At 34.8% G+C, this 21,503-nt stretch overlaps 1 protein-coding gene across 1 annotated transcript in view; it reads left to right on the top strand.

Moving 5' to 3' along the window:
- Window positions 1–21,503, top strand: part of LOC139148187 (rhophilin-2-like) — a 32,214-nt gene that overhangs the window by 2,009 nt on the left and 8,702 nt on the right. The window contains 1 exon segment of the mRNA XM_070719498.1: window positions 18,945–19,149. Coding sequence (XP_070575599.1) covers window positions 18,945–19,149 — 205 coding nt within the window.

The raw sequence follows: 21,503 nt of genomic DNA, 5'->3' as shown, positions 1-21,503 counted from the left end.
ACTGTAACATTGAGGACTCTCTACCATTCTATAAAACACCGGAAGTGAAATAGATGTACTCAGAAAGGAGCACATACCTATCTTTTGACATTTTAATCACAAAATGTCACAAAGGTTGAACATTGAACTCAAGAGAACAATTCTATTGTTAGAGAAAAATGTTGTCATTCAACATGCTATCGTGGCCCAAGAATCTCATACACAGCTGTGATAATCCAATAATTGTAACTTTTTTGCATTTTACATAAACAATAATTGTGATATTTATATTACACCTGATGTTAAACTTTAGCCGAAGTAAGTTTGTTGATTATTGGGAACTTTAAATGAAATTCCAATTGACCTCACTTAAAAGAAGTTGAAATGATGGGGCCACACTTTTTATAGAAAAGTTCCTCAGCCTTGAGTGTTATTTTCAAAGAATAAACAAATGTTTACAAAACCCCAATTATATTACAGGTATTACCAGGTATTCCTGGGAAGCACTTTATTTGCCTCCAAAAAAGACGTGACATACAAGTGGTTTAATGGTGTTTCATATTCAAATGTAACTGCATGAGTGGGACATACAATTGTTCTATTGGATGGTCTTCTTTACTTAGTTAGAGTAGAAGAGGCAAGACATTTTTCTACAAGTGAAGATAATTCATTTGAAAGAGTTGAATTCAACGTAGTTAAGGCTATCAGTGAATAATCTTTCCCAGAATTATCACTAAATTTAAAAACACATGTATTGTAATAGCTGAAACTGCCAGACTGTCTGATACATGAGGCTATACTGTTGACATAAAACAAGCAGGAAGAATTCTCCATTGCTGCATTTTTGACAAGTGCTATACAGATGGGGATTTCCAAACATAATATTCAGCGATATTTTGAACACATCATGTCTGATCAAGGTACAGTCTTAGCCATATTTACAACCATCATGATGAATTTAGGTATTGGTGGATACATCAGGTGTTGTGGTCCAGGAACTTTGAAAGTTTAAAAGAAACTGGCTGGCCGTTGTTTCTCTGGTTTGAAAGCGAAACATGCAGTTAGAATTTGATCAGCACAATGAATATTACATGTCCCAAACTCTTTGTTCAATGTATTTTAGCATTCAAGGCATAAAGATTCCTTGTTCAGAGGTTGATGGGTTAATTGTAAAAAAACAACTTACACGCTTCATAGTTGAATGACATGCTTGTTAAAATTTTGCATTATTGATCTTTTATTCCTATGATAGTGGTTGTCCAGATCTCAAATTCACAAAAGAGAAGAAAAATTGCATGTTTTGATTTTAATTAAAGTTTAAATTTTAGAGTTGCTAATAGCACAGAAGGAAATATTTGGAACGGTTTCAGCTACCAATATCTGGTAAATGCCAGTAGAACAAGAAGAAACATGTGTGTGTCTGTGATAACAGTGCTCTTTAAAATTCCATCCAGATAAACTGTGGATCAAAGTTTGATGGATCAGAGTTTGACAAAACATAACTCCCAGTCACTTCTTTTGATGGGGAGGTAATGTAAGATGGAGTATGGAGATATGACAACAAATGTTTTGTTAAAATTTAATAATATTTATAATGCCTAAAGAATAAAATAATTGTGCAATTTTAGGACATCAATTTTTTTGCAATAACATTAATATGGACCAATCCTGCTATAAAGCATTCGTTATCACAAGCGGTATTCTGTCTTGCACATATTCCCACATATGTGTATACAAAGTGTGTTTCCGTGTTTATCGACATCTCACACTACTGTGATTACTAGATTAAAAATGGCAGAAGACATATTATATTTAAAATAGGAAGTGAGTGGAAAAGTAATCTAAGATTGTGCCGAAGGAAATTACCATCACATATTTTTTAAAGAAATATTTTACATTTTGAATCCTTATCACATACAGTAGACATTGCCCAACTGTTCAAGGGTCAAAATTGCAGACATGTCTGTCACACATTGACTGAGAACATATGGTAAATCTGAAATCCTGGAAGGTAAGAAAGCATAAAAAAGCTGTTTTCGCAGTCAGCTTGTCTTATCCTGAATGGCCTATGCCTCCCTGCTGTTTTTTTCATTAAAATCTAATTTGGCATTAGACTTTGATGTTTCGTCAGAATTGCACAGAGTTGAGTTGTCCCAGCTGAGCATGTTCATGGACATTGTAGTCACACAGTTGGAATCCGAAAAACATTTCTTGGAGATGATACTGAAAACGTACTTTATTTCAGTGTTGCAAGATGTTGGCTATGCTGCTATAAAAGACCTCGCCGTTTATTTTTAGGGCATCTCTTATTTAGGAAGACATCCCGGTCCAACTGATTTGTGATGATATACCGGTATAAGATCTTTATTGGTAGTATTAGCTCTATTGATATTGTCAATTTCTTGTCTGAAATATTTAGCAATGCAAAGAAAGATTAAACATCATTTGTTACCAAGGAGCTCAAAGTTCTGACCTGAATAGATAATTGCGCCCACAATTTGTTTCTATTCATACGTTGCTATGAGCTGTAATCATGATGTGATAATCTCAGTATCAATTGTTTCGAAATTCCTCTGCTCAAACTTGATTGTAATTCAAAATTGTACAAAGTGGAGTGCATTAGCATCAATGATTAAACTGTTAAACTCTTTAGTGATTCTGTCAAATGTTTTAATATCCTGTCTGTGACATTTTCACCATAATATCACTTCGACTGGCAGGAAGCTGTACAACTCTGGTGCATTATGCAAAATTTCCTTTATACCCCTGATGAGATCAGAAAAACCATATGTTGCAATGACAAAAGTAGTACTAGTCTGACCCAGATTTAGGTAATATATAAATACCTGCAAAATACATATAGCCACTAAAATCTCACCAAGACATATCAGCCAAAGCTGCCAAATATACCTGAAAAACACAGATGTTTAATATATCGGGATTTCTGGTCTTTCAAAACGAAATATACCAAAATGTAGTATTATGTACACGTCCCTGTGTAAGACAGGACACTGCAAAAGTTCAAGTTAAGAAATATTCATGTGATAAGTTTGTACATGTTCACATTATTGCTGCAAAAAATCTGAAATATTTTGTGTATTTTGACAAAGCCATAATAAGTTATATCTTGTGACCTGAGCAAGGACACCTCTATACAAATATTAGGACATGGTTAAGGTCAGTGTACAGTTTGATAATGTGTCACATATTAATAAATCTTCCAGCACCACTACATGTACATTGATGACAAAACTGCAGGAACGGGATATTGACATTACTCTGCCTGAATATCTCCATCTACTTTTATTTGCATAACTGACAAAGACACTTCTTTGATGATTGAAAATGAACAAGTTCCTCAAAGCAAACCAGGAACACAGATCATGCGGAGTATCTGATTACTCTCTTTGTCCATTTTGTGAATATTTGCTTACAGTACTTTGCATGCGGTCTTTGATATGATCATGGAATGATTCTGATGAAGTGCTGTTCTTTTTGACATCAGGGCTCATGAAATTTCTATCCTGAAAACAGAGAGAAAGAAATTCAAAGTGACCATGTCATGTGTTGATCAAAATTCTCTGAAATATTAATCAATATTTTACATGAAGTTGATCAAAATTCTCTGAAATATTAATCAATATTTGACATGAAGTTGAAGTGGTTATGAAGTTCAACATATCAATTTTGAAAACTAGCTTTAAAAATGAAAACAAATTACAAGCATACAATTTTTGTCTTGGAAGTAGGTTTTCTCATTATCAAAGTTGTAATTAAAACTTTATACAAAGATTGAAAAAACTGTTTCTAATACCAGAGTGTACATTGATATAAAAAGGAAAATTACCAGATACAGGCAATATCTAATTATATCGGTAGATGATTGAAACATTCTCAAAAACATTTTGCGATGGTAATCTGTTCCATGTGCATGTTTATTCAGCTAACGTTGTATTCAGCTGAATATTTCGAATTTGAATGATTTGGATTTTTGTTCCAGAGTGAAAAAGTAATTTTGGTGAAATATTAGTCAAACAGTGTCAAAAATACACCAATGCTTTAATGCATTGTTATTGTGAAGTTGGCCTTGTTTGGTTCCCTGGAATTCCCCCAATCTTCCTCTTCCATGTAGTCATACTACCATGTATGTAGAACAGGAAGGGGAGTATTGTCAAGCAAACTTGGAAGTTGTGTAGTTGAAAAGCAGAATTCCCAAGAAATCAGTGCATTTGACAAAGTGCCCACTGGTTTTGACTGCATCTCTGTGTGATCAAAAAGTTGAGACAAAATCAATATGCTTTTTGTGTAGTGGAGGATAAATTTACACAGTACAACTACCCAGGACAGGTAATACTAGTACACCATTGGATGGTGACGGATTATAGTGTTTCTCATGATACTGCGTTATTATTCCATCATGGCAGATTATCGGATTCAATTTCAATTCACAAAGGAGGAAAAGAGATTTCAATAGTCTTGGGATGAGTTTAATACGTGACAGAGTATTCATGCTATGTAGCTTGTGAAACTAGCCACTGAATAGGTACTGTGCGTAATTGCAACAACACTGAAAATCTATAGTGAGTCTAGCTAGTGTTACATTCAGCCTCAAGTCACATTTGTCCTTCAAACTTCAATGCAAAATAATTTTCAAATTTTCACTTTACCCACAGTGGGTAAAGTGAAAATGTGAAATTTATTTTGTTATGAATTTAGAGTTTCACTGTCTCATTAGCTACGAACTGAGGTTGCATATATAAATAGTGAAGAATTGAGCTTTAAGGTCAGCAGCATATCACAAATGTGAAGTTGGTAGTACATGCTGCTGTGAACAACAAGATTAAATTTCAACTTGACAACCCTGACATGTGTACAGCAAAAGCCTACAACCTTGCAGGCATGGTGCAAAGCATAGACATACAAAATGTTAAGGCGAATTTTCACTTTCCAAGTTTTCAGTTTAAATGTGATTTGAATTTAGGGTAGAATACTCCTCTGGGACAGATATTTGGACTCTCACTTTAAAGCTCTTGGAGAAATAAAAATTTTCACCATCTTACTTTTTAAGGAAATCCAAATTTTTAATTTTTTATCACAGAATGCCAAGGATGCCATTTTGAATTTCAAATATCACAAAACTTTGTGTAATTTGTTTTTCTAGTTCCAAACTTTGCACATTGACCTCCCCCCACCCCCACCCCAGACTCCCAATTTTTATTATTAAGAGAATGGTTTAAAGTTTCATTTTGGAAATTATTGAGCAAAAGTTTAAGTCTTTCACTTTTGAAGTACGTACTACAGGTAGAACATACCCCAGGGACTGTTTTTAAGACAGTCAAATTTTTGTAATACTTTTCTGGTTGGCTGCCTCCGTGGACTCATTTTTAAGCCTACAGTATGACTGGCTACATGAATTTTTTACCATCAGCATTCTTACCATGGTGATAGCAGCTACTTTGAATTTCAAATGTCAATAAACTTCAGTTATGTTGTTTTGTAGTATTTTTTCTCTATATCCCAAAATCTGCATGGTGACTGACTTTGGATTTATATTCTATAGCAGATATTGAAGAGAATAGTTGAACATTTTGTAGTGGAAAGTGTCCACATGCTTCAGGGCATGTATTACCTAAATAGTCTATACTGACATTCTGGAAGCTGCATTCTTGTAATTTGATGAATTTTGTAGATTAAATTTCAATTTTCCTGAATACACATGCGTAATACATTACCATTCATAATTTTGAATGTAATGCCATGTAATTAAGCAATGTTGTCATATTGATTAATTTTCATTGCTCAGTTTTTTCATGCAAGCAATGAAATCAGTGAGTTGGATCTGTCCCGAAGCTTAAAACTGGGCAGTAGAATTATTTATTGTGTATGGTAATGTTGACTGTTAATACCTCCCTCTTCTATTAATTAACATTTTATCATAGAAATCTTACTAAGATTGATCTTGTACAGAAAGATGTTAAAATCTGTGACAAAAATTTAACCATTTTAAAGCATATCTGAATCGTACATGTGGTAGATGCAAGATTTTTCCCCTTACTCCTATCAGTGTCAGGGTCTGTGTATCTTCCCACAATATGGTGACATTTCTGCAAATAAACCTAATAAAAGGTGGTAGGCTGATGTTTTTGAAATGTAACAGTGAAAGCTGTATGTGTATAGCTCTTCTTGGTGCCTGCAAAAATAAGTCATGTGCTCTAAAAATATAAATAATTTCGGTGCATGGATGGAGCATCATGATGCTAAATAAAGCACACATACAAAGATAATATATGTTCAAAAAGTGTTCCCTAAAGCTATCTGTCATTACTGTGCTGCAAATAAATTCTATATAGCAAAATAATGTTCTGTCATTGATTAATCCTCACTAGCTGGACCATTTTATCGTTTTATGGCTAAATTTCTTGTGTGCCAAAAATACAATTTGACGTGTATGTGTAGAAGTAAACAAAGTTGCAAAAAACTTGTCTCTTTTCTTAATTTTTGACTTGAAATCTTACATATTTATATGTTTCGATTTAGTGATTATTTTCTAATATTTTATCAATGTTTTTCCTGTGTAAACTTTTAAATTATTAACAGCATGTATTAATGGGAGGGCTGCTGAAGTGACGATTAACAATTGGAGGTATGATTTAGGTTAGTCAAATACCCTGTGCAGTTATCATGTCCTCAAGTATGTTGACATAGCTGGGTGTAACCATCCCTGCAAACAGATTTAATCACCATCAATCTAGGATGGCAGGATATATTCAACTTTACCCATGATACTGAGTGGCTAGGAAGTGTTTGATGTGTGGATCTGGAGCTCCCTGTGGGCAAATTATCCGTCAATATTGATATTGTCTCCATCATTCTCCACCAACTTGAAGATTACTACAAACGCGTTAAGTTAGTTTTTAGTTTTAATCAACGGATGCCACCGCCTAACAAAATATCAAATTCCGATTATTAATCAGTATCCTTTATCTCATGTGATATTCATTTAACCACACATGATTTAACTGACATTTTTATGTAAATTGTTAAAAGTGAAGTTATCCCATAGAATGGGGCAGCACAGGTACAATGAAAGTAAAATATTTTCATCATAATTTTCTTTTGTGCAACGGTTTATTTAAATATTTGTGAGACATGGCATAAAAAGATACGCAATAACTATAATATGCAAATTAGGTTATTTGGATTCATCAAAAAATAATCTGCCAGTTTTCTAGGCACTTGGCTTTATACTTTTATGGTTGTGTATAAAATCTGCTCATAAATCTCTTTTGGTTCAATTAACTGTTTTATTTAGGCCGAATGAATAACAAATGTTTTTCTCGTAACCGACCTACCCTAGAAAAACCCGCCCACCCTAGATATTTTGTTTCAATTTTCAAAAAAATATTGTGGTGTACTCAAAACATTTTGAGTAAATTCTCCTAATTTTACCATATTTATTGCTCTCAGCCGACAACAAAAATTTTAAAAATCTACAAACCTACCTACCCTAATATTTGGAGACATGTTACCATAAACTTACGATTATTTTTATTTGGCCTTTACTTGGCAGTAAGTTTTGAACTAAGCTCAGTGCTATATTTGAACTGCGCAACTTGGACCTAGTTATTAAGTCTAGCACCCACTAATAATTACCACCTGTTAGAATTGTATGGCTTCTTAAACAACTTGTACCTTTTGCTCATGTCAAAACTTGCACATTGTGCCCATTGTGTTTATTGCCAAGCATACCAGTAGTTCACTGGGATATCTGCAAATTAGCAGGTCTTGTCATGTGTGTTGTAGTATTTAAATTGTGAGAGGGTGCATTTGTTGTAAAAAAAGCCAGACATAACCAGAGGGTATAGTGTTGAGCTGGCTGGTACTTTTCACTGATATTGCTGTGTCATCAAATGCTGTTTTGTCCAATCAGATGATTTGATCATCTGTACAGACAGGGAAAATGAAGATGATGCATTTCAACCATCAGATACAATAAATATTTGATCCAATGTCTATCCACTATTTGCTCCCAAAACAGATCGACACAACAGTATTGTTCACCCATCAACACATGCTACATATACATACATGAGTGTGTCTAAGCACAATCTTTGGTACACTGCTTAGTAAATGTTAGTTTTGATAAAAGTCTGTAGTGAGATATATCACAATATATACAACACTTTGGACCACCTGAAAGTTGTAGCTGCATTCATTAGCAAGATAATACGCAAAATGATAAAAGACAGGGAATATTGAAACACTAGGACAGCACTGGACAGTGCTTGTGATTAATTAATTAATTAGGCCAGAATGACAAAGTTGGAATCTCAGTTGACATATTACAACAATTACCATCTCACAATTGCTATTACATGATTACTTGAGAAACTCAATGTAAAATAATTAAATTGAACGTACATTTTCTTCTCTTCTTTTTAGCCAATTGCATTTAAAAAAATACTATGTGCTATTTGAATCCATTACGATAAAAGGATACATTAAACCAAACAACTTGATGAAGGTTTCATATCTCACTGACAACATTTCCTCTCACATCAATCAACCTTAATTGAAATTCTGCTTTTTAAAGCAAATATCCCTGTGTATAATCATGGAACAATCATGATATTCTGTTTTGATAGTGTTTGTGACATTATAGTATCACAATAATATTTGCATATTGCAATAACAATAACAATTACATTTGCATATTGTACACATTGTGTTTGCGAAACCTCAAGAATATGAGGTTATTACGAAAATACCGCAAAGGATGCACGAGGACATTGGCGCAGCGTATCGCCCGACGCGAAGCGGAGGGCGATGCGCGGCGCCAATGTCCGAGTGCATCCTTTGCGGTATTTTCGTAATAACCTTATTATTATACATCTTACATTCCTGATCGGGGCATCAAAATGTCGGAGTAGTGACCGTTTTCGTGCAATGTCAACAATTTTTCTTCTGATTTTATCGCGCCAGTGTGGAACGCTACCTTGGACGCGCTTCTGCAAGTTTTGGAGTGTGTGCACTACACACACGTACGTACAGAGCGCGCGCGAGACTTGTTCTGGCACTCGTCCAAGGGGTCCCTTGAAACCGTTCTACAGTGAACACGCAGATACAGCCGCAGGGAATGGGGGGCCTTGAAACGTGCCATACGGAACGGGCGCGAGTTCCGTACGGCTTATTTAGCGCACGCTAAATTCTATTGTTCTCGATGGTAGATGTATAATAATATATTGTATTCCTACATAAGTTTAAGGAGCAGAGTAAGGAAATGGTATGTGCTACGGAGAGGAAAAATTGTGAAAACTCTGACAAAAATGACAGTTTTTTTCCCTTTTACTGCTGATGATTTTCACTTCTTGTCAAGAAATGGAAAGAATTCTGTCCACATTGAATACACTGCAAAATCCTCAATTTTCTTTGATTTTTACAATTATAATTAATTTTGCCTTTTCAGTATCCTTGATGAAGCTTTTGCTTTTATTTTTAAACTACATGTATGAAATGAAACTTTTGTATCTATGGTTGGTTTGAATTTCTTCTTGTGTAGGCCTTTCACAATAATGTTAATGAGATGGTAGTGTTTTGTTCAAACCACGGTGCTGTCTAGCATATTATAGGTAAAATGAAAGCGTTTAATAGCTGGGCCAATCAATTGATGCATTATTTATAGGCTTGTATTATTGCCGTCTTGTAGAAGTCATTAGTCTATAGCATCTTGGCCTTTCTACGCTGTAAAATGCAAAATTTTTCAAACATGTGCAGCGCTGGTTAATTAAAACATGCCTTTTGTGTCAATTTGCCATTTTACAGAAAATAATGTATGAAAATGACAACATTTTTGATGTCAAGCAGAGTTTTTCTAGGTGGGCATTTAACAATCAATTGAATACACATTTTCATTTGCAGAGTGTGAAAGACTGGATGACTGACTCAAGTTGAAATTTGTCTTTAGATGCTAGCTTTCAGGTTTTTTTTTATAATCACACTTTTGTTTCTCAGTACGTTCATGTGTATGTCTTCTCACCTGCATCACATCAAGCATATTATACTTGACACATTTCAAGGTGTGCACATTCTTCCCAAGGGTGATGATGCAGATCTGAAAACCTGAAAACTGGTGCCAAGCACACAAAATGTGTAAATTTCACTGACAACAATGTGACAAATCTGCAATGCTTTATAGGAGGTCCCTACAATTAGAATTGATCAGAATTTATTACCTGCGTACACTGGAACAGTGTCAGGTTATGTAATCTGGAATTATTATCAAGCTGTAAAATTGTGATTGCTTGTGCCTCTGTTTATGATGGTAATGGTTGCTATGGCTGTTATGATGAGGTAACTGTACCCTTTGAGGAGTTTAACTACAGTGTATGTAGTAATGGTGCTGTTCTCATACTTGATATTTCATCAACATTTGTACTTTTATTATAGCTATAAACTTATAAAGGGACTCAGAATATGCACTTTTTTGTTTGCAAAAGCTGCTGAAGGTATCTCTCTAAATGGAGGGGTGGGGGAATTTCAGCATTAGACCTCTGATACAGATGCATATCTGCTGATGCGTAAAAATTATACAAGACCTGTATCATGGCTGTAGCCTTGGAGGGCACTGTAAACATATCACATTAACAAAATCCACATACAAGTATTTGTTTGAAATAATCCAATGGCTGCCATCACATTCTGTCCTCATTTACTTTGTTCTTTGCTATGTTGACATTTCTACATTCTAGAGACTAGGTATTAACAAAAGTGGGAGCCATCACTTTTGAAAGTTTCAATAGCAGTCATTGTATGAATTAGACTCTTAATCGGGGATTAGATATCACTCGAAAATTTCAGAGCTTGCATCACAATTTTTCCCACTATGTACCTGGTGAATGATGGTAGATCAGATGGATAATGGATATTAAGTTTGGCATTGTAATGAGGAAGAGTGTTATGCCCTCAGTTTGAAGTATCCAGGCCAGTGTGGATGCTGAATGGCAGAATTTTGTCAACTTCTTCTTGATATTTTAAATTTCGATGGATCATTTTGTAAGTGTCCCATAAAATTGTATTCCCCAGGCCTTTCTTTATCACTGCTTTCCTATAGGACAACTCTCTTGAAATAAATTCTCTCATCACAGGAATGTGTAGTCCTGCAGTGTTGTTAAAATTGATGATGACAAACACTTGAGTATCTAGTATTATATTGTTAACGATGAAAATAATTTAATTTTGATTTTTTGCAAACCAAGCTTATACTGCACTGAAATTTTGTTGTCCTTTTATAAGTCATGATGTACATGTAGTCAAACAAAGCAAAAAAATTGAACAAACTCTCTCCCAAATCATTATAAACCATGCATATTACAACTAGATCATTATGGACAAAAATATATAGAAAGAACCCTACAGCCACTGTCATCCTAAATAAGCTTTAGATGTCAATTTTGTTACAATTGATTACACTGTCATTTGAATGTTCACAGGATCACACTCCCATATTTCCAAGTGTATAAGTATGACTAAAAACCACACCCAAAATGTGAAGGACAGAATTCATTGAAAATATGATGTGCACACAAAATATTACTAAAAATCAATACGGGTATCTGCATCATTTCCATTCACTATTTTGTTTTCTTTGAATTCTCAAATGAGTTTTAACTTAATTAAGAGGGTAATTCAGTAATGAGATTGACTAAAGTGATATTTCCAGAGTGCATAAGTTGACATTAATAAATTTAATGAAACAGTATGGTTTTCTGTTTTGATACTCAGTGATCGTCCAAACAGTTTGGATCTTTCATCTCTATTATATGATGTACAAGTTTTGATATACACTGAAAAAGTGTGGCTTTTAACTACAATAAATGGGGAGATATAAAGTAGGAAATGACAAAAAAAATGTCAGATGCATTTTTAATGACATTAAGGGGCATCGTCAGATGCAGTTACCTTCTGTGGTGTGTTTCTCATTGACACACAGAAATGATGCACTGACACTAATTTATCTATGTCATCATGGCACAGTTATACAGTACATCTGAAAAAAATGTAGGCCTCTTTTATTCTGGAGAAGAAACTAGTTACTACAATACTGATTCCAACAAAAAGTTAATACATGAAATTCCAGAATTGTTAAAAAGCCCTTTAACCCATGTAGTTGCAAGGTTTACTTCCTCACTACCATGCGTGATAATATGAATCCTGAAGCATTGAACTGTGGGTATTTGTATTATCTGCATTAATAGTCAGTCAAGAGTTAAATGATGCTTTCAGCTACATGTAAAACCCTTGCTGGTATTTGTCAAAGTTGTTTTTTTTAACCTTTGATAGGCAAGTCAACTGAGGGTAGATGATGGGGCATTTACTTTTCAAAAACTCTTTAAACCATGACTCATTTTGTTTTTCCACAGTTAACTGAGCTCTCCCTGTTACTGAAACATCACCAGGCATGTGGATCCCATTATCTTTGTCTTTTCCTTGGAGAAAGATTTTAACTGTGTGACTTTAAACTCCCTCTGAAATACAATAATCTCATTGTTTTTTTCCAAAGTAGCCAGAATGGGGTGGAAAAGGTCAAAGCTTGAGTATCCTGTCCCTGATTACCAACAGCCCTGTGGGTGGCATAATGAAATACAAGTAGACATCAAGCCCTGCAGTAGAAAGAATTTGAGATGTTTCACTGCTTGAAAATTTAAGTTTGTTTCTCATTCTTGATCTCTTACAGAAATGATGTGGTGCACTTTTTTATTATTATTTTCTCTTGTTTTGTTTGAGCGCACGACATTCAACATGAAAATAACAACACCTTGAATGTTTACATGCAGGGATGCTTTATTATATTATAATCATGACAAAATAAGTTTAATGGTCAGAGCTGTACAGTACAAGTGCATACTTTATGATCCTACGGATATTTATGCTTTCTACCATGCCTAGCACACAGTCGTTTTACCAGTTTAGTACTTATGAGCAAGCAAGGAAAAAATTCAGTGCAGTTAATCTAAATGTGTACATGGTTGTGAAAAAAAACTTTTCCAAGGGGACTTAAATTTGTTTGAAAGGTAGGGTTTTGAGTTTTGGATCTATATTTCTCAAATGTGTCTCTTTTTGGATACAGTATGTAAATTTCAGGCTGTTTGATCCTATTATAAAATGCATGACCAATGCTGATCAAACTATAATAGATCCCCGAGTTGGACAACTGATTGTGCGGTACTGGGTGGAGTCCAACCTTTCTCTGCCGAAAGTAACTCTAATTGCATTATTATTGTAGTCAATACCAGATACTTTTAATTGGTATGAAATAATGATGTTTTCTTCACTTAAAATAATCCTAAATGAATGGCAAATTTCAGTTGCTTGACGCTTTGTGATTTGTATATCCTTGACTCTTCAAGCAGGGTAGGGGTAGGAGCTGGTGGAGTATGTACCTCACCATGCAAAGGTCTGTAAATACAATGCTGTTGAAAAACATTCATCTGTATGTGGCCCTCACATTCCTACACATAAAGTTGTTTGGATGTAGGATTTACAATTATAGTAAATAAGCTATTCAAATTTTTAGCTCTCTCTCTTATGATTTTCCTTTTACAGCAAGTTTATGTTGACACAAAGTCATGATCAAAACTCAGGCCTGATTCAAAGTGTCGAAGAAAATTACGTAGCAATAAAATGAAGTTGCAAATTTATACACAGTACACCAAAATCTCTGTCGATATGGTCGGTTTTTTCCTTGAGACTCAGTCGCATATGTTGTGCTGTTGTAAGTGCTAGCTGTTGCCACATTCCAGCTTTTAAAGCCATTGTGTCAATCTCATTCTTACAGTTATTTGAAAGCTGTGCATCAAGTGTTTAGACATGGCATCTACCCACAACTTAACATGTCCTGCCCATTAACAAACTCTAAAGTGCTGCTCCATTAAATCAATGCTATGTCGTTTTGCTTGTCGAGTTCCAGATGATTAAGTTGGGCTCAGGATAAGATACTTGTATGGATGACTGCTTTTAACTCTTTTTCTGCCTTCTCTGCGGTCATTTTGTTTACTGTCTTTTGACCTAAATGTAGGAAGCCTAATTCAGATCGTTTACTGAATGTAACAACAATGCCGTTAGTCTCAATGTGTTTCTAAACATTTTGCTGTAGGTATGTTTTCCGTCAAACCACTTCATTCTACTTCAGAATCTATCCTCAATTGTCAAGTCTTGTGGACCTTAAAACAAGGTCTAGCATCATTGTAAACCATTTTTATGCAAAATTACTGCAAATTTCATGACCATTTGCACAATGCTTCAAGGCTGTATATCTGCAATTTCTCTACTTCCCATCAGAGCCTGAAAACTGCCATGAAAATGCTTGAGTGGTGACACTTTAACAAAGCTATTCACATTCTTACTTGTTGTATCATGCTGTTATTTGTATTACACATTAGAATATTGTGTGAACTTTGACCTCAACCCCAATTCCTATTCATGCGTGACCACCTGTTAAGCTGTGGTATTGTGAAACCCTGCTGACTGGCTCTGAAAACAGAATGCACAAATTGGATTGCCTCAGTATGAACAAATTTAATGCCAGTACACACTTGTATTATATGAACAAAGTATTGAATTTCGTTATCAAAAATTGTCAGCGGGTAATTACATCACAGTTATACAGTAAGAAGTTCCAGTCTGCTACTTTCACCGGCAAAATTGAAGTCTAGAACATTCACATCATCATATGAATAAATTATGTTGTAAACAAAAACATTCCAGTGAAGTGATAGGTCAAAATTACAACTTTTTGTCTTAATTATGTTTAAAGAAACTCCATCCATGATTTGATCAGGAAAATAAAGTCTTGAATTCCTGTAAAATTGCCTTGGGTTATAGCTTGTGGTCAAATGAGATGTGTATGTCATATCAGGAAACAAATTCTGTCAACTTTGTGTAGCTATATTGATTTATGATGGACGATTGATGGCTATTTGACATGCATCAGTGGCTTCTCAAAGGATACCTGTAGAGTCGTGTCTGTCTATAAAACCGTGCCTTTGCTATGCAATATTTGCATTGAACTCAATCAGTGTGCCTGGTTAATACGTACTTATATGTATATGGAGGGAGTTGTGCCAGGGAATTCATTGAGAGGATGAAGTACTGGGCTGGATTGGTCAAATGGGATTCCATACAGCACTGTCCACGTCAGCAACGTAGCCAACTCTTAGCTTGGTTTCATTGAGGGTGTCAACTGAAAAGAAAGCAGACAGAAAACAGAAAGCAAAATCACAGCAGTCGATTAAAGCCTCATTAGCTGTAACATTTAGCATTTATTTAAAAAAAACACTTCCCAATCGTTAGAGAGATGTCGTTGATTTCGTTGATTTCTGTATTCCAATACTTGGCACTGGGTTCAGTCAAATGGATTCGATCGTGCACGAAGTTACAATATATATATGCAGCTGCTATATTTGAGTTGCAGCTCAAAAATTACTAGTATTTCGTTGTTAAAATCTAAGCTTTGCTTTTTTGCCAGTTTTTTAACAATTTTCTGTCACGCTTCGGTAAGCATATTTACAAAAGTTGCACTTGATTTTAAAACCATCCTATTTAAATATACATAGGATGATCTTCGTTATGATATGATACTATGTTATAACTGAATGTAGTATAGGGAATGAAGTTATGCATGTATTATTCAGAGTAGTGATCAAGATAGTGTTGATCCTGTTTGTAAAGTTAGATTCTAATAATAATTTTCAGATTAATTCATGAGTTAGTCTCTTATTTCACTGTTCCAAAGAGCTGTCAGTGTTTAGAAACATTTTGTGTGAGTTTCACAGGTTATTAATAGTTTTGTCATTGAACAATTCAAACTTCAAACAAATATGTGCCTCATTCCAAAATCAACTTGATCAGTTTTTTCAGTAATATACCGACTGTTTCAATTTTTCCCAAATGTACAGAAATGTATGCCTTGGTACAGTTTGACTCCTTCTTCCGGCTCTGCCATGTGTTGAATAAATGCGTTCATTTGTCATAATGCTTTCTAAATAGAATATCCTCTTTCTACACGATCATCGAACAGATAGTAGACCTCTTTTGATATTGAAATTCCTGTTTTGTTGCATTGAACAGACAGGTCCGGGTTGGGTGCCAGTCACAATAGACAATTACCTAACCATGGATCCGTACTAGTTCATGAGGGTTTGGAAAGGATTTGTCACATTATGTAGTACTTTCAAGTTTTGATGCTTATGAACTAGAATTTCTGTTCACATTTTGTTGCAACCATAGCTTTGTCGTCAGATGTGTACAAACTTGCATTCTGTGTTCTGTATCTACTAACTGGACATTCTGCTGTCAATTCCCTGTCCACGAAACTGAAAGTGATATCTTATTGTTCAGCGTTGACAGTTGGGTCTCACAGTTTGTCTGTCTGTTTACTGTTAAATGTACCTCATGCTAAAACAATGACTGAATTCTTCTGCCATGCACCAGTGTGTATTTTATCTTTAAACTATTCTGAATGAGTATTTATTTTTAATATAAACAAAAATGAAAATAATATTAAAGTCTTATTTCAATTTTTGAAAACGGTCGATCATACTGAGTTGAAAAACCATGCAATAGCTTGAAGTCTCGAATCTCAATATTCTAAATCACTTGACGTCAAAACTGCTGTGTGCTATGAACGGAAATACTGTGATTGCCACTTATTCTGTTTATAGTCAGTCTGCACTCTGAGCTAAATTGACACACCAATAATTTCAAAAGAGGTCTTGTTGATGCACTCTGAGTGCACACTTAGAATAAAGGCTGATAAAAAGAAATTTCTTGCAATTTCCAAATTGACTCAAAGTGTTCATACTGCAAGTAGCATAGATGAAGATGACGGCAAACTGTCATTTCTGATATTTTGTGTTTGTACAGCAACTTTTTTTACATCCTTGTTGCAGAATGTTTGTTTGCAAGTGCGAGTTTACATGTTGCAAATTTTAATGTGAGATAATGTATGCCGCAAATTTAAAACTGGAAATCATAATTCCTTGACATGGAGGAAAATTTTTTCAATAAGAATGAACTAATGAATGCCAGCAAATTCTTTGGCTTGGACTTTTTCTCTTTCTACGATTCCTTCTATTTATTGACACATTTATCATTTATTTATATGGTACTTATTGCACATGTAGTACTGGCTGTCATGTTTTCGACACTGAAATACACTTCATCATCAGTTGTGTCCTGTCGGTGAATGTCCTTAGTTCCTCAGAAATTTGTGATGCAATTACAAAATGGGAGTGTAAACATGTTATCCATCCTAGTGGGTATTCCAGTAAACCTCTCTGTTAATGATGTTTAAATAAACTGTTGATTGCTCTAAAAATAAACGCTATGTTTATACAATCATTGAACCCTCTTTAGACAATTACTGTACAATTATCTGTGGTGTATGTATCAGACAATCACCACAGTCAGTCATAGCAAGTGCCTGTATACATATATAAGTTCAATTCGTCTTGTTGGAAAGGTTGCTTTATCATTAATTTAACATATTCAATATTAATCTTTCTGGCAAAATGTTACATAATCATTGCATTGCATAACTGTAGATGACAAAAATAAAATAACTTGTGTTGATGATGTGCAATATCCACCGCTATCTTTGCACACCTTCATCAAGCAGGTACAATCCTGTTAAAATTTGTACTGGCACTTAACATTTTCTCCGGGTTTGATACAATGTATAGTTGATAGTGGTTTTGGTGTTGGAATAAATGAGAGAAGCATGCATGGTAGATGACACAGGGGAGAATGACATGCACAACATACTGGTATGCCTAGAGGAATTTACATTTGTTTTGTTTTGGGACGACTAGAGATTAGTTGACACACCTTTGATTGCGAACTACAAGGAATTGTTGTTTCGGCTCTAAATAATATATAAAGTGATGGTATGAGTGGACTCCCTAGGTTACCAAAAATTAAAACAAAATTTTGGGTCCACTCATCTTCAGTCTTACTTTTGTTTTGTATTATTGCAACCAATATACATGTAAATTGATAAGTGATACTGAGATGGAGAAGTGGCTCATGTTGTCCCAGTTCTGCAAAAGCGTTGTATTGTATGCATATATGTGCTGTCTGTATTTCACATATTTGAAAATCCAGGTCAGCTGCGTTGGCGTCTAAAAAAATTAACAATATAGTCTGTTCATAGAAGGAGCAAATGATATGCTAGAAGCATTGTTCATGCCCTCATTGCTGTGACCTATTTGTGCTGCAAGATTAACCAGGCCAAGAAAACAGACTTGTTATAGAAATGCCACACACACACTATATTTACGCTTGTGACTGTGGTTTATCTTCAAGGAAATAATCAATGGGGCCTTGTTTTTTGACAATTATGACCATGACAAGCTGCAGCTTGTGCAGTAAAACAGTTCAGCTGATGATACCAAAACTTAGGATTTTGCAGACTGTGTAACAAATGTAACATGATCCTATGCAAGCCCATTTTTCAAAGACCAAAACTGGGAGAGTTTTACGTCTCCCGTCCAACGCTGCAACACTGAAAACAGTGGTGGTTGGTCAAACCATGACTTTCTTCAATTTGTGTATTGACTTTAAATGCACACTGTTAAATTAAAGTTTACTGAAAGGGCAAAATGTAACACTTTACATTTTTCTTTGGCAGCCAATGATTCCATTTGCACAGATATTGAACAGTTAACCTTATTACAAGAAGTTTCAGTTTCACTCTTTCAAGTTTGGAGAATGTAACTTCTGTATGACTTTTATAAGAAATGCCCATGTAAGGTTTGCATATTGCAGAGGTGAATGGCAGTTCATGAGTATAAGTGTGACTTTTAGGATGTTATTGCAGTATAATGTATAGTCACATGAAGCTTCATTACAGGCTGTTGAAAAAGCCTAATTGTATTTCTTTTTTCATTTTTGCTGTCTTTCTGAAACAGGGCAGCAAGCAACAAGAAGCTTAAGGAACAGGTAGCCCTAGAACTCAGTTTTGTGAACTCCAATTTACAACTGCTCAAAGAAGAGCTAGAAGAGCTGAACAGCGATGTGGAAGCCTACCAAAATGACAGCCTGACGTCAAGTGTACCCATGATTCCACTGGGCCTCAAGGAGACCAAAGATATTGATTTCACCATTCCCTTCATGGTAAGCAATGAATTGTAGGTGTTTTACAGGGTATTCATCTCTCTCATCAAATGATGTGTTGTGAAAAATCCATAAATAGTTAGTTTGTCACTTCTGTTTATGGTACTGATCCTACTTTAAGGGGTCTAGGGTTTGGGGGGGGGGGGAAGTGAGTAAATTCTATCAGTATTCTGTGATCCCTTCACCAAAAACAAGGAGTCCAATGGTCCCAGTTTAGTTTGCAATTCCACAATATTTTCTTTAACATGGACATGCATTTAGTGTTCGCTGGTTTGTGGGATCATTGGTATGGTACATATATTCACAGATCAAAGTGACAAATTTGGTGTAGTTCCCAATATTTTACCATTAGATTTGCTCACTCCTGGTAAGGCAATATGTTGAATGACCATATTGAATTGACCATTTTAACTTAAAGTTCAATTTGAAAACTTCATTAGCTATATCTTTTTGCATTTTTGCCCCAATAAAATGGTTTGAAATCAAGTACAACTTACAGGGATGTAACAATACATACCTACATAGAAGTGTATGTCCAAAGAACATTTTTCAGGCATTTGCAATTGACACACAATTGAGACTACAACAGAAAAATAATTTCAGTTTCAACTCAGGCTACCACAAATATATGCATATAAAGTACTTAATTTTACTTGACCAAATCCATCATCAAAAATAAGATAGAAATAGTGACATTTTTAAAGACGATATGGCTTGATTATGGGAGTCCAAAACATCTCTCTGAATAGTTGATGTCATTATTCTGTAAGTAAAATGCAAAATGAAACAGCTAAGGGGGCTTTTAAACTGTAAACTAAGTGATGTCAGATGTCAGTACCATTCCAACATTCACAAAATGACATAGCATACCGTACATGTATACATGCATGAAATGAATGCGTGGTTGCATGCTGAATTTATGACAGCATAGTCAGTATAAAACTTCAGTCAAAAGATCAGTTGTACAAACTGTGTTTTAGTGTGATGGTAATCTGACGTAACACGTCAACCAATGCAGTCTTTCAGAAAACAAAGAGTAGATGGTAGAGTTGATCGGTTACCGAGCAAAAAGTGTGATAATTATGAACATTGCAATGTCAGGGTATCACAATTGGAGTACCTTCTTATGCAAATTCATTGTAAATATAAAATTAAGTTTATAAATAGTTCGATAAATAGATAAATAAATAAACAAACAAATAAATACACGACCCATTAATTAAAAACTAAACCAAACAAAAAATCAAACCATTGCCAAAATCAAGTTCACCATGATGGCTTTTGATTTGCAGAATGTGGTACTGTTGCTAGTACAGATGTCATGTAGTTTCTAGACTTCCTCTTGTACATGAAATGATTGAAAAGTAACCTTCTCCAAGGAGAAACAAAAGATAAAACTGTCAGAGAAGGGTTCAACAAGTTCACAAGTGTGCTCATCAGGCCAGTCACCCCATGTACAGGCCAGTCACCCTGTGTGCTTTGCCATAAATGACTTGACAAGGCCAGAAATAGATTTACATGTAGTGTGTACCATATTGGATTACTTGACACATGATTGTAGTGTTGTGTTTGTTATGGAGTACTTGGTGCTGCTGTAATGTTTCCAAGGCTGAGTTAGAGTCATTTATGCTTGATAAATGTGCCTTAATGCATCTTGGCTCTGTACTTCGTCAATGAATAAAATTTCCTCGAATTCAGAAAAATAGCCCAACATTGAATGCATTTAATATATAAAAGACAAATCGTTAGATGAAAGGGTTTTGTTTGTGTCATTAATGCATTAAAGCCTTGTTTAATCGCTGAATCTTTCTGTTTTTTGCTAGCAAAAAATACCATCCTATCTTGAGAGAGTTGTTTTGGAGACCTCTTTTGATACATATGTCTTTAAAACCCTTTGAACACCAAAGTCAGTTTTTGTTACCTTTATAAAATTTACCCCAGTCAATTTTTTTCCAATTTTTGCAAAAGATTTTGATAAAAAACTGAAGCCAATAAAATGTAATGGCCATGTGGTCTAAAATCATCAAAACAATAACAGAAAAATTCACAAAAATTAATAAAATGTTGCTCTAAAAGTTTGATGAGAAGAATTGCAGCACTCAAAGGGTTAAAAACGTCAGTACTCCAATCCTTGATGCTGGATTTGGTCGATTAAACTCATACGCTTGCACGTACTAAGTAGTGGTCATATTTCAGTTTCAACCCAAAAATTACTTAGTTGCTAAAATCTAAGGTGATTGTTTCATCACAAATGTTTGAACAGTGTTCTGCGATCACACTTTGGTAAGCAATTTTACACAAGTTGCATTTGATTTCAAAACGTCTTATCAAAAAACTGCAAAAAAAGATTCAAC

The sequence above is a fragment of the Ptychodera flava genome, chromosome 13, assembly GCF_041260155.1.
Source record: "Ptychodera flava strain L36383 chromosome 13, AS_Pfla_20210202, whole genome shotgun sequence".
Taxonomy (NCBI): domain Eukaryota; kingdom Metazoa; phylum Hemichordata; class Enteropneusta; family Ptychoderidae; genus Ptychodera; species Ptychodera flava.
The sequence above is the reverse complement of the archived record's forward strand: the minus strand, read 5'-3'. Positions and strand labels throughout refer to the sequence as shown.